This window comes from Heterocephalus glaber, unplaced genomic scaffold, assembly GCF_053883595.1.
Source record: "Heterocephalus glaber isolate CG9 unplaced genomic scaffold, H.glaber_assembly_v1.0 deba00000546, whole genome shotgun sequence".
NCBI lineage: Eukaryota > Metazoa > Chordata > Mammalia > Rodentia > Bathyergidae > Heterocephalus > Heterocephalus glaber.
The window spans coordinates 31,524,670-31,536,893 of NW_028258147.1; the positions used below are offsets into that span (position 1 = coordinate 31,524,670).

Consider the following 12,224-nt stretch of genomic DNA (forward strand, 5'->3'; position numbering starts at 1 on the left):
CCTGCAGATTGTTTATATTTAGTGTATGTAGTCAAATAAATGGCAGATGACTAGGTGTAGCTCTCCATGGTAGACCTATGCAAAACTGTGCCCTTCTGTGGCCTAAAGCACCATGAAATATCAGTCATTGAGGACCCACCCTGCAACATCCCAGCTTCTCAACCTTCTTGATGAGCAGAACTGACTGACAGGTTTCTAACTTTTCCTAAATCAAAGAGAAAACAATTATAAAGATTTACTTCAAAGTGAGTAAGCTTCTGCAAAGGACAGCTGAGCCCTCCGAAAAGACTCATTTTCACTTGCCAGATTTGTAACTCCAGTGCAACTGTACTGCCTGTGGACATGGTCCTTGTGATGCTTTTGCTCCTGACACTGAGCCAGACTTAGGGATGTATTTAGCCTGGGATAAAACGGGTGGAAAGAAGAGCAGGTTCATATTTCAACAAAGGCGTCTCATAGCAGCCAACCCTGGCTGAATGATGTGGTGTAAATGGTGGCTATGAAGGGAATGATGAGGTGTGAGGATAAAGAATATGCTCACTTTTCATAAGAGATTGTCAGAGCAACCACTGTTTCCTCTAGTTACCAAAGACTTTGGATCTAGCCTCAACCAGCAATAGAGAATCTTAGTATGTCTTTAGTTTTGAGGACTTCTCAAATAGTCCCTCTCGTCAATTATCTGATTTTTTGCCCTATATCAAGACCTCAGTGAAAAGATGCTGGAGGAGAAGAATGTAAGCCATTGGCTGCAAATATTGTTCTTATCCAAAGTGATTCTCCTGGGCCAGTTCTGAAATTGTCCTCATCTTTGATAACTTACAGGATTACTCTTTATTAAATAATGTCCCTCCAGTATCTTGGTTCATCTATCCCTTCTTCTAAGAAATAGTGGTGATAGGAGATAGAAAATTTTTTAATTCATTAAGGTTATTGGTACATTTTAGTTATACAGTATGATGACATTCACTATTGGGAATTTACATAATGTATCTTGGTTCTTATTTTTTTCCCATTCCCCTGCCCTCCCTTCACCCCCTCCACATCTCCCTGTTTAAAAATACTTTGTTTCCTTTTTTTCTTTTCTCATATTTATTCCTTTCTGCTACCCCTCCCACTTTCCCTTCCCCTTTGGGCCTTTTCTTTCTATTTCACATTATCTATTATACATTTTGATCCTTATTTACGCTTTCAGTTTCTCACACTAGAGAAACTATTTGGTATTTACACACGTGTGTCCTATGTATTTCACTTAAGAGTATGCCCTCAATGTGCATCTATTTAGCTATAAATGTCTCTAGTTTTTCATTCTTTATGGCTGAGTAGTACTCTATTTTATTTTTTTAAAACCCGCGTCTTCTTTATCCAGTCTCCAGTTGATGGGCACTTGGGCTGTTTCCAAGCTTTAGCTATTACAAACTGTGCTGCTATGAACATGGGTGCACATATATCACTGTGGTATGATTCTTTTAATTCTTTGGGGAAGATCCCCAGCAGGGGAATAGTTGGGTCAAATGGAACCTCTGGTCCTAGTTTTTTTGAGGTAGAAGATAGAAATTTTTGAAAATGCCATTAAAATAAAAGTTTGAAACTCTCATCAGTTCATTTTTTTATGTGTAAAAAGATGAATACATGCACATCTGTGTTTGATATCTATTATACGTTGTTTAACATTAAGTATTTTTTATGGAAGAAGATTGTGTTTGTTTCTAGGGTGCAGCAATTTAAAAAATAAAATTTATGCTCACAATCTAGGCAAGTAATTGGATAATTACAAGCAGTGTTGTGAGTACAGCTGAAAGGATTAGCAGAAAGGACTCCTCCCTCACTTCACATCCATGGATGAACAGGGTTTGAAGAGGAAGTGGATCCTGATATGAGATGAAAATGTGAGTTCAAATTAGCCTGCTGAGAAAATGAGAAAAGGGAGCTCTAGGGAGAGCTCATGCTTAGCAGAATATAGAACATGGTGGATTTAAAAAGCTACTTAGCGTGGAACTGGGGGAAAGGAATCCAGAAGTGATAGTTATGAAGGGCGCAGAGACCAGACCATGTAAGACCTTGTATATCAGAAGTCGTGTGGCTTTTATCCTGAAGCATTAGAGGCCTTTGCAGAAAATGGTTGGTACTATTTTAGAGAGACTGCACATGTAGAATAAAGGAAAGGCTGAATGGAGGGGATGTTGCATGGTCCTACATATTGGAATTTTAGGGGACCTGACAGCAGGAGTGAGAGGAATAAACAGATGAGTAAATTCTTACAGAATTTAAAGCCCCTAAAACTTTTACATCTGTAGGAAAGTCACATCCCTTGCTTCAGTAATGAGAACTATGATACCTTTTTACAGTTTTGGTGTTTTTTCTATTTTGATTTGGATACAACAGAATTATTGATCCCATCGATTTTTTTGGTTACTTTGTCATTGTTTATTTGATGATATATGTTTTGTTATCATCTCATAAATCTTTAATTCTTTATTTTTATCTTATCTTTAATGGATTAACTGGAGATATCTGCAGAAAAAAGAAGAGGAATGAAACAACAGGTGGGAAGTGTGGTGCTGTCTTTTTTGAGAGCTCAAATGTTATTTATAATACCAGGCAACATGTAACATACATGGACACATTCTTCTCAGACTGTCTTGTATCTCGTATGCACCCAAAATAAAAAATAAAATATATTCATGAGTCACAAATAGGGAAAACATAGTCACTGAATTTGTTTATCTTATTGCTGCTGACAAAAGGCAGAGTTTTGAATTATTTGCCAGTCACTTGGTCCTTCATATTATATGTTTAAAGACCTCCATGAAGACATGCTGCCTCAAAGAAGAGAGATGGAATTGTTCAAATTGGATGAAAAAAAATTCTTCGCAGGAAACAATTCTATCTAGTGCACACCAATTTCTAACATTTTGGAAGACTATGTTTTATTAACATTCATCGAGAGACCTGTGCTTGTTATTATACTCCTGTCTCAACTGTTTACACAAATTGAAATTTTGAAAACATGTTAAGGTTGAAAAGGTAAAGGTCATCTTCATTTTGCTGTGTAAAAATTTTAAATTCATTATATATAAATAGTATCTCATGGCTAAAAGGAAAACATTATGAAATACATAATTTTAGCTTATGTAGCAGACAGTTATTATTGCATATGGTCTCATATAAAATTACATGCTTTAAAAAGCCAACATACTCAAACTTACTGATTTTACAAAATAATACTACCCTTTTTTTTAACCTCAAAAGAAAAACAATGTCTGCTGCTCTTGAGCATAATATTTGCACTCTGTTTTTAACTGGTATAGTGCTATTCATTTTGATCCATTCCTTCATCCACCAAATAGGCTCTGAGGACAATGGCAAAGACAGGGTTCAGGTATAGTAAGGGGTGTTGCTTCACGCCCTGTAGAAGATGATGGTGACTGAAACTGGAGCTGGAGCAGTGAGTGAATGGAGCAAAGCGGACACATGTGTATGAGAGTTCTTTCAGGACAAATGTCAGAGATTGCTGATGGACTGAAACATGGAGAGAAGGAGGGGAGGCAAAAATGGTGGTGCTCGAGTTTGTGACTTGAGCATCTGGAACTGCCAGTAACTGAGGAGAAGGAGACAGAAGGTAGAACAGGTGAAGGTGGGGTGATAATGAGGAGAGTTCAAAACATAGTTACTTGGAGAAGTTTATGGATCATCCAAGTAGAGATGGAAGTAACTTGGCAGTATGTGTCAACTGTTACAAGGATGTTTCCACTTCTAGGCATCTCTTTTAACATTAAGGAATATGCACAGAAGTAGTCTTTGCAATATTATTTATAACATCAAAAATTGGAAGCAACTATGCATCCAACTCTGAAATAACTGCTGAATAAATCATTTGTACTTAGAAAATTATATTGCTGTAAAACTATAATTACAAAGACTACAATATGGAAAATGCTTATGATGCATTAAGTGAAAAAGCAGGATACAAAATTACATTTTAGAGATGATTGCAATTAAGCTACAATATATGCATTTGAAAAATATTCTGTAAGGTACATTTGAAAATTAAAATGGTTATCTAGGTAATATAAATGAGTTCTGGTTTTATGTCCCAAGTTTTCTGTAATGTTTTTATATTGCTTTTATAATTTGAGGGAAAAAATTTCAAAACACCCAGTACTCTTATGCCCATTTATGCTATCTTTAAATGAATTAATTTAAAATCTTACTATGCAAATCACTGTCATATTTAAGAGGGCTATTAACAGTTGTAAGAAACATTCTTTTGTCTCTACAGTATATTTCACACTCATCAAGAAAAAATATAGTGTTAGCCAGGCAATTAATAAAGGGATAAAATTGGCTTTATTTGAAACTTATAAGTAATAACTTGCTTAAAATGGATTATATTATATTATTTATATTCACTGCTCACTTAAATACTTTATCCATGGTTTTAAAATTTTTAAAATTTTAGTACCATCATTTTCAAAACTGTTCCTTCAAAGGAAGCATATGTCCTAGTCTAAATTTGATGGAAAAAGCCAAGGAATTTATGTATTCTGAAAGACAGTTGTCATCTCAGGCTTGACTGTAACCTCATACTCACATTGTTGTAGCTTGAATTTTTGTGCTACACTTTTATTTCATTTTTTAAAATAACTGCTTTATTAAGGTATAATTTATATACCTGGTTGAAAGGTATAATATTTTGGATTTTAGGGAATTTACAAAGTTGTACAGCCACTATCTAATCAGTTTTAGTACATTTTTATCACCTCATAACTCTCCACCCCTACCTCTGTACCCATCCATTAGCAGTCACTTAGCACAAACCTCAACCTTCGGCAACAACTAATCTGCATGCTGTCTCTAGAAAGCTTTCCTATTCTGCACATTTCATAAAAATGGAGTCATGCAATATGGTGCTCATTATGATTGGCTTCTTTCATTTAGTACAGTGGACCCTTGACTTACAAACTCGATTAATTCCCGAGGGTTGGTTGTAGCTCAAGTTGACTATAAGTCCATACATCTGAGATCTGGATGTTTACCTGGGGACACGCTACAGATAACAAGAGGTAGATGAGTCTTCCACTAACCTAATTAACCCAAGTTGTTCATATGTCAGGCAGGTTGTAACTTGAGGGTCCACTGTATAATGTTTCAAGCTTCATCCATGTTATAGAATAAATCAGTATTTCGTTTCTTTTTATTGCTGAGTAATATTCTCTTGTATGTATAGAAGCTACCTTTTGTTTATGCATTCATTCATAAGAGCATTTAGATTGTCTCTGCTTTTTGACTCTTATGAATGATATTGCTATGGACATTCTTGTGTAAGTTTTTGCATACATATATATTTTCATTTGTCTCAATTATATCCCTAGAAATGGAGTTTCTAGGTGATATGGTAACACTGTATGGACCTGCCAGACTGTTTTCCAAAACTGTTATTCCACTTTACATTCTCACCAACAGAGTAGGAAGGTTCTGATTCCTTCACATCCCTAACAGCACTAGCTACTATCTGTCTTTTTATAATAACCATCTTAGTGGGAGTAAAGTGGTATCTCATTGTGGTTTTGATTTCTGTTTTAGTGATGGCTAATGTGCAGCAACTTTTCATATACACATTGGACATTTGTGTGTCTTCTTTGGAGATGTGTCTGTTCAGATCCTTTGCCATTTTAAGTTGGATTATCTGGGTTTTTTTTAAGTTCTAAGATTCTTTGTATATTCAAATACAAGTCCCTTATCAGATATAGAATTTGCAGGCATTCTCTCCCATTCTGTAAATTATCTTCACTTTCTTGATGTTGTTTCTTTAAGCATAAATTATTTAATTTTGATAAAACTCAGTTTATCTATATTTTCCTGTTACTGCCAAAGCTTTTGATGCCATATTTAAGAAATCATTGCCTTATTCAAGTTCACAATGATTTATTCCTGTTTTCTTCTTGTAGTTTAATATTTTACTAATTAGATTTAAGTCTTTGAAATATATTTTTAAGTAAATTATTTTTAAAGAAGTTTTAGACTCATAGAAAAATTGAGCAGGAAGTGCAAAGATTTCCCATATCCCCACTGTCCCCACACGTGCATGATCCCCCTATCGTCAGCATCCTCCACCAGCATGGTGTGTGTCTTACCAGTGATGAATGTGCATTGTCATCTCATCACCCTAATGCTCAGTTTATATTAGATCTCACTCTTGTGTGGTTTTGCACAAACATGTCATGGCATGTATATACCATTGCAGTGTTATACAGAGTAATTTCACTGCCCTAAATATCATCTCTGCTTCATCTCTTAATCCCCTTTTACTTCTGTCCCAGGCAACCATTAATCTTATTATTGTCTCCATAGTTTGTTTTATCCAAAATGTCAATATAACTGGAATGATGCAGTAAGTATCCTTTTCAGATTAGCTTCTTTCACTTAGTAATATGTGTTTGTTTCTGCCATATCTTTTCATGGCTTGAGAGCTTATTCCTTGTTGATGCTGAATAATATCTTATTTTTTTGAACATACCACAGTTTTTTATTTACTTACTGAAGGACATCTTGGTGGCCCTTAAGTTTTGACAATAATGAATAAAATTGCTACAGATGCCTGTGTTTTCAGCTTGTTTGAGTAAATACTAAGGAGAAGGATAGCTGGACCATAAAGAAAGTATGTTTTGTTTTGTAAGAATCTACCAAGCTGTCTTCCCAAGTGGCCGAACCATATTGTATTCCCATCAGCAGTGAAGGAAAGTTCCTATTTCTCTATATCCTTGCTAGCAGCATTCTGTGTTGACAGTGTTCTGGATTTTCAGCCATTTTTATAGGAGTGCAGTGGTACCTCATTGTTCTGGTTTGCATCTCTCTGATGATATGTGGAGCATCCTTTCATATGCTGCTATCTTTCATATACTATCTGCATATTTTCCTTGATGTATCTGATAACATCTTTGACCCATTTTAAAGTCAGATTTTTTTGTTTTTATATGATTTCTTAAAGGGTTCTTCATATATTTTTATTAGATTTATATTTAAATATTTCCTTTTGGGGGATACAAATGTAAATGGTATAGTTTTTTCAATTTCAAGTTCTACCTGTTCATCCAGGTATGTAGGAAAACAAGTGAAAATATATATTAACTTTTTATATCCTGCAACGTTACTATAATGGGTTATTAGTTCTAAGAGATTTTTTTGGCCATTCTTTTGGATCATATCATCTGTTGAACAAGTACAGTTTTATATCTTCCTCCCAAATCTGTATACCTTTTATGTCCTTTACTTCTCTTATTACATTAGGTAGGACTTCATGTATGATATTGAAAAGTAGTAATGAGAGATGATATTCTTGACTTGTTCTTGATATTTGTGGGAAAGCTCTGGGTTTCTCACCATTTAGTATAATGTTAGCTCTAGAGTTTTGTAGATGACCTGTAAGTTGAAGAAGTTCTCTATTCCTAGTTAATCATACATGAGTGTTGGATTTTGTCAGATGCCTCTCTGCATCATTTAAAAAGAACTTGTGATTGTTCTCTTCTTTATCTCATTGATATGATAAATTATATTAATTCATTTTCAACTGTTGAACTAACCCCCCATAACTGGGATAAATCTGAGTTGGTTATCATTTGTAATTTCTTTTATTGTTGAATTTGATTTGCTAATATTTTGTTGAGAATTTTTGCACCTGTTTTTATTAAAGATATTGGTCTTCTTTTCCATAATGTCTTCATCTCATTTTAGTCTTAAGGTGCAGGCTTTATAGAACGGTAGAGAAAACACTCTCTTGACTTTTATCTTCTGAGAGAGATTGTACAGAATTGGCATCATTTCTTAATATGTAGTAGTGAATCCATCTAGCCCTGATACTTTCTGATTTCTTTTTCTCTTTTTAATTAGCTTGACTTATCAGTTTTATTGATATTTTTCAAAGAATCAGCTTTACATTACTTTGATTTTTTATTTATTGACCATTCATTTTTAATATCATCAATTTCTCCTCTACTTTTTATTGTTTCTTTACTTCTCTGTACTTTGGATTTACAGTAACTTGCTGTACTTTCTCTGATTTTTCAAAGTGAAGCTTAGATAATTGATTGTAAGTCTTTCTTCTTTTCTACACTTGATCTTAGCCAAAAGGCTGAGAAGCGATTCTTCTTTTCTAATATATGCATTCAATACCATAAATTTCCCTCTAAACAATACATTTGCTGCATCCCACAAATTTTGATGTTACAATTTTATTGTCATTTAATCCAAAATATTTTAAATTTTGCTTCAGAATTCTTTTTTGACCTATGCATTAATTAGAAGTATATTGTTTAATGTCCATGTATTTTGGATTTTTTGTTATCTTTTGATATTGATTTTTAGTAAGTTACATTGTGGTCTGAGAACAGACTTTGCATGATTTCTATTCTTTTAAATTTGTTAAGGTGTTTTATGGCCCAGACTGTTGGTGAATGCTCTGTATGAGCTTGAGAGTAATGTTTACTGCTATTATTGGATGCAGAGGTCAAGTGGTTTTTATTAAACTAATTGGTGATATTGTTAAGTTTAACTGTCTTTACTGACTTTCCATGTGCTGGATGTGTCCATTTCTGATTGAAGGTTCCTGAAATCTCTAGATATAATAGTGGATTCATCCATTTCTCCTTGCAGTTTTACCAGTTGTTGCCTTGAGTATTTTGATACTCTTGTTATTAAGCTCATGTGTGTTAAGTATTGTTTTATATTCTTGGAGAATTGATCCTTTGATTAGTATATCTTCATCCCTCACAATTTTCCTTGCTGTGAAGTATGCTGTGCTTGAAATTAATATAGATATTTCTGCTTTTTGGTTTTGGCTTTGTTTTGCTTTTGATGCTAGGGATGAACCCAGGACGTCACACATGCTAAGCATGTGCTCTACCACTGAGTTCCATCCCCAGCCCTATTTCTACTTTCTTCTTATTAGTGTTGGCACATCACATCTCACTTCATACATTTACTTTTATCCAGTATTTTTATATTTAAAGTAGGTTCCTTGTAGAAAATAACTTAGTTTTTAAATCTTATAGTCTTTGCCTTTTTAATTGGTTAATTTAGACCATTGCTGTTTAAAGTTATTATTGCTATAACTAAATTGCCATCTACCATATTTGTTAACTGTTTTCTACTTGTTACTCTTGTATTTTGTTAATTTTTCATTTTCCCTTCTTTTTCTTACCTTTTCTGATTTTAATTGGGCATTTATGTGATTTCATTTTCTTTCCTCCCATATTAATTGTACTTCTTTTTTTATCCTATTTTAGTTTTGCCTCAGAATTTTCATATACACATAAAACTAATTGAAAGCCACTTTCAAGCACCACCAAACCACTTTACAGGTGGTGTGAGTACTTTGTGAAAACAAAATAATCCATTTTTTTCCTCTGGTCGCTTGTATCATTGCTGTTGTTCATTTTGCATATATATATATATATATATATATATATATTCAAATAAATATTTAGGTATACCTAAATGCATATATTATTGCTGTTATTATTTTGAATAAACTGTTATCTATTAGATCAATTAAGAATAAGAAAAATTTTTCACTTTACTTTTCCTTGTTTTTTCTCCCATATTCCAGTTTTCTTTCTGAAGATCTAAGTTTCTGACCTATATCATTTTCTGTCTCTCTAAAGAATGTTTTTAGACAAATCTACCTTATTCATTAGAGCCTTTTGCATATTATCCCTGATATCTTTGAATCTGATACTTGTTCAGTCTCTTTGGACCATTTTTTTAAACTGTTGATATGTCTTGTAATTTTTTCTTGATATCTAGACTAATACTGGGTACAAGGAACTGCTATAAATTAGAACTGCTCATGGTAAGGCAATGGTCAAGTGTGGGGGTAGAGCAAGTGTTCTCCAGCCACATGATTACTACTCGGTCTTTTAGTGACCCTGTGCCTCTGAGCTGTGAACATCAGATGTGTTTTTCATGTGAACCACCCTTTATGTGGGACAAGATGGTGAAGGACAGAGCTGGCTAGAGTTGGGTATTTCCCTTCCCCAATTCATTTAGCCTCTGATAAGACCCTTTCATGCTGGGCTTTGGTCAATTTCTCTTGAGGGCAGACTTTGTTAAGAACAGAATATTCTGATGTATTTCAAAATTTTCTTGGTATCTCTGACAATAATCAGACAATAATTTTCTATTTATCAGATAATAATTGTCAGATAATAATTGTCTGTTGATCTATCTATCTGTATGCCAGTATTACACCATCTTGGCTATCACACTTTTGCCTAAATTTTCAAATCAGAAATTGGGAATCATCCAAATTTATTTTTATTCATTTTTTTTCTGTTTTGGCCATTCTGGGTTTCTTGAATTTTCATATGAATTTCAGGAGCAGTTTATTAATATCTGCAAAGAAGACAGCTGGAATTTTAAGGGTCTTATTTCATTTTATAAGTAGTTATAAGATGACCTTAAGAAATAATATTTAGATTAATTTCTGGTTTTCTCTTTTCTTTTGAAAGGCTAGTGAGAGTCCCATCTTCTCAAGCTGTTCTAAGATTATTTAAATGCTGCCGTCATTACCTTTTGTTTTATTATGAAATCTTTCAGTAAATTAAAGAGAGTTCCTCATATTTGCTGTTACAAATCAAGAATAGAAATTTTATTTTTTTTGTTTGTGATTAACAAAAAATAGTTTTCCTCTAACTTCCTTGATGAAAGGAAGTTAAGGGTCTTGAGAGGTCTTCTAGTGACAGACCAAGTACATAGTAGTTTGGGTACTAGAAAAAGTGACCCACAGAACTCTTGGGTTGAATAACAGTGCTTACCTAGAGCTCTGTATCTCCAACAGTGTAATTTTAGAATCTTGTATTGAAATCGAGTGAAGATATCTTACTTATAATTATTATTCTTTTAACAACAGAATTGTCCTCCAATTTCCCTTAGTAATATTTTTAAATGTAAGTAGTCTACTAAATATAATAACAGAATATGACACATGACTGAATTAAAAAGGATGAAAAAATTTTTCAGAAATTAACATAGACTAAAGAGAGTGTCTGGGGCACTTAGGAACTAAGTAAATATTGGTTGAATGAGAGAAGGAAGGAAAGGAAGCCCCCTACATGAATCACTGCTTTTAAAACCAGGTCCCTACCTCAGGGATGATTCTAGCTAATCCCTTAAATCAAAATAATAAACCTTGCTTTCAGGTTAGATTGTTTTTTCAATCTCTTAAAGGATAACTTGAGAGTTTCACATTTTTACAGTGTTTATGTCATGGTTGGTGCCGATGTCCCATTTTCTTCTTGTTTACGAGAAGTTGAAAATCCACAGAATCAATTGAGATGCAGCCAAGAAATGGAGCCTGTAATAACCTGTGATAAAAAGTTTCGTACTCAATTTTACATTGATTGGTGCAAAATTTCACTGGTGAGTTTCTGCTTTATTTTGTTTTTGCAAATGTAATTTGGAGTGGTGTGGCAGGACATAACATTGGACTGAATCCTGAATTGCTTTTAGGAAAAAGCCCCAATTTACTTTGTTAACTGCAGTGCACTTCCTCAACTTTACAGATTCGGTTACTTCATCGATGGCGCCTTCATTTAGGAAAGAGTATCTCTAACCTTTGTACTCACTCTACCCTGGATTAGTGGCTGGAGCTGGATTAGCTTGGTAGGTGGTCCAAATGAGCCTGTTGGACACGCAGGTGCTGTTAAATCAGCACAGATGAGGAGTCAGTGTGCAGAAAGCCTCTTCTGAAATGTGCAGCCAGTCTCTCACTTTAGAAGGTGAGAATGGAGAACAATAATGTGCATCTCAATATAAACCATAAATGTCCTTCAAACATCACTTGTAGGAAAAATTCAAGGGACAAGAACTAATTCCTAGTGAGGTATTAGTATCTTGTAGTCTTAAGAATAAATTCATAGGCATTACATTTTTTCTAAAACACTTTTTAATTTATATGCTAAAATAGGAAAATGTGAGATTTCATATATAGGTAAGATAGATGTATGTAATATTTTTAAATATTTATGTTTAATATTTTAAATACATATCCCTGTATATATTTTGATATTGATATCTGAAAAATAGGAAAGTTGTTTTAATTCTATAGTGACCTTTAGATTTAACTTCAGTCAACTTTCTATGATTGGTAGTGAGTGTATTAGATCTAAGTTTAAGGGTGACATTTGAACAAAGTTATTGACGCATAAACACAACTGTCACTTCATGTC

At 33.7% G+C, this 12,224-nt stretch overlaps 1 protein-coding gene across 7 annotated transcripts in view; it reads left to right on the top strand.

The window, feature by feature from the left end:
- Sgce (sarcoglycan epsilon) overlaps positions 1-12,224 on the top strand; it is a 70,113-nt gene that overhangs the window by 41,119 nt on the left and 16,770 nt on the right. For all 7 annotated transcript variants that reach the window (XM_004862698.3, XM_087204712.1, XM_004862699.3 and 4 more), the window contains one exon: positions 11,253-11,415. In XM_004862698.3, coding sequence (XP_004862755.1) covers positions 11,253-11,415 — 163 coding nt within the window. The remainder of the gene's footprint in view (positions 1-11,252; positions 11,416-12,224) is intronic.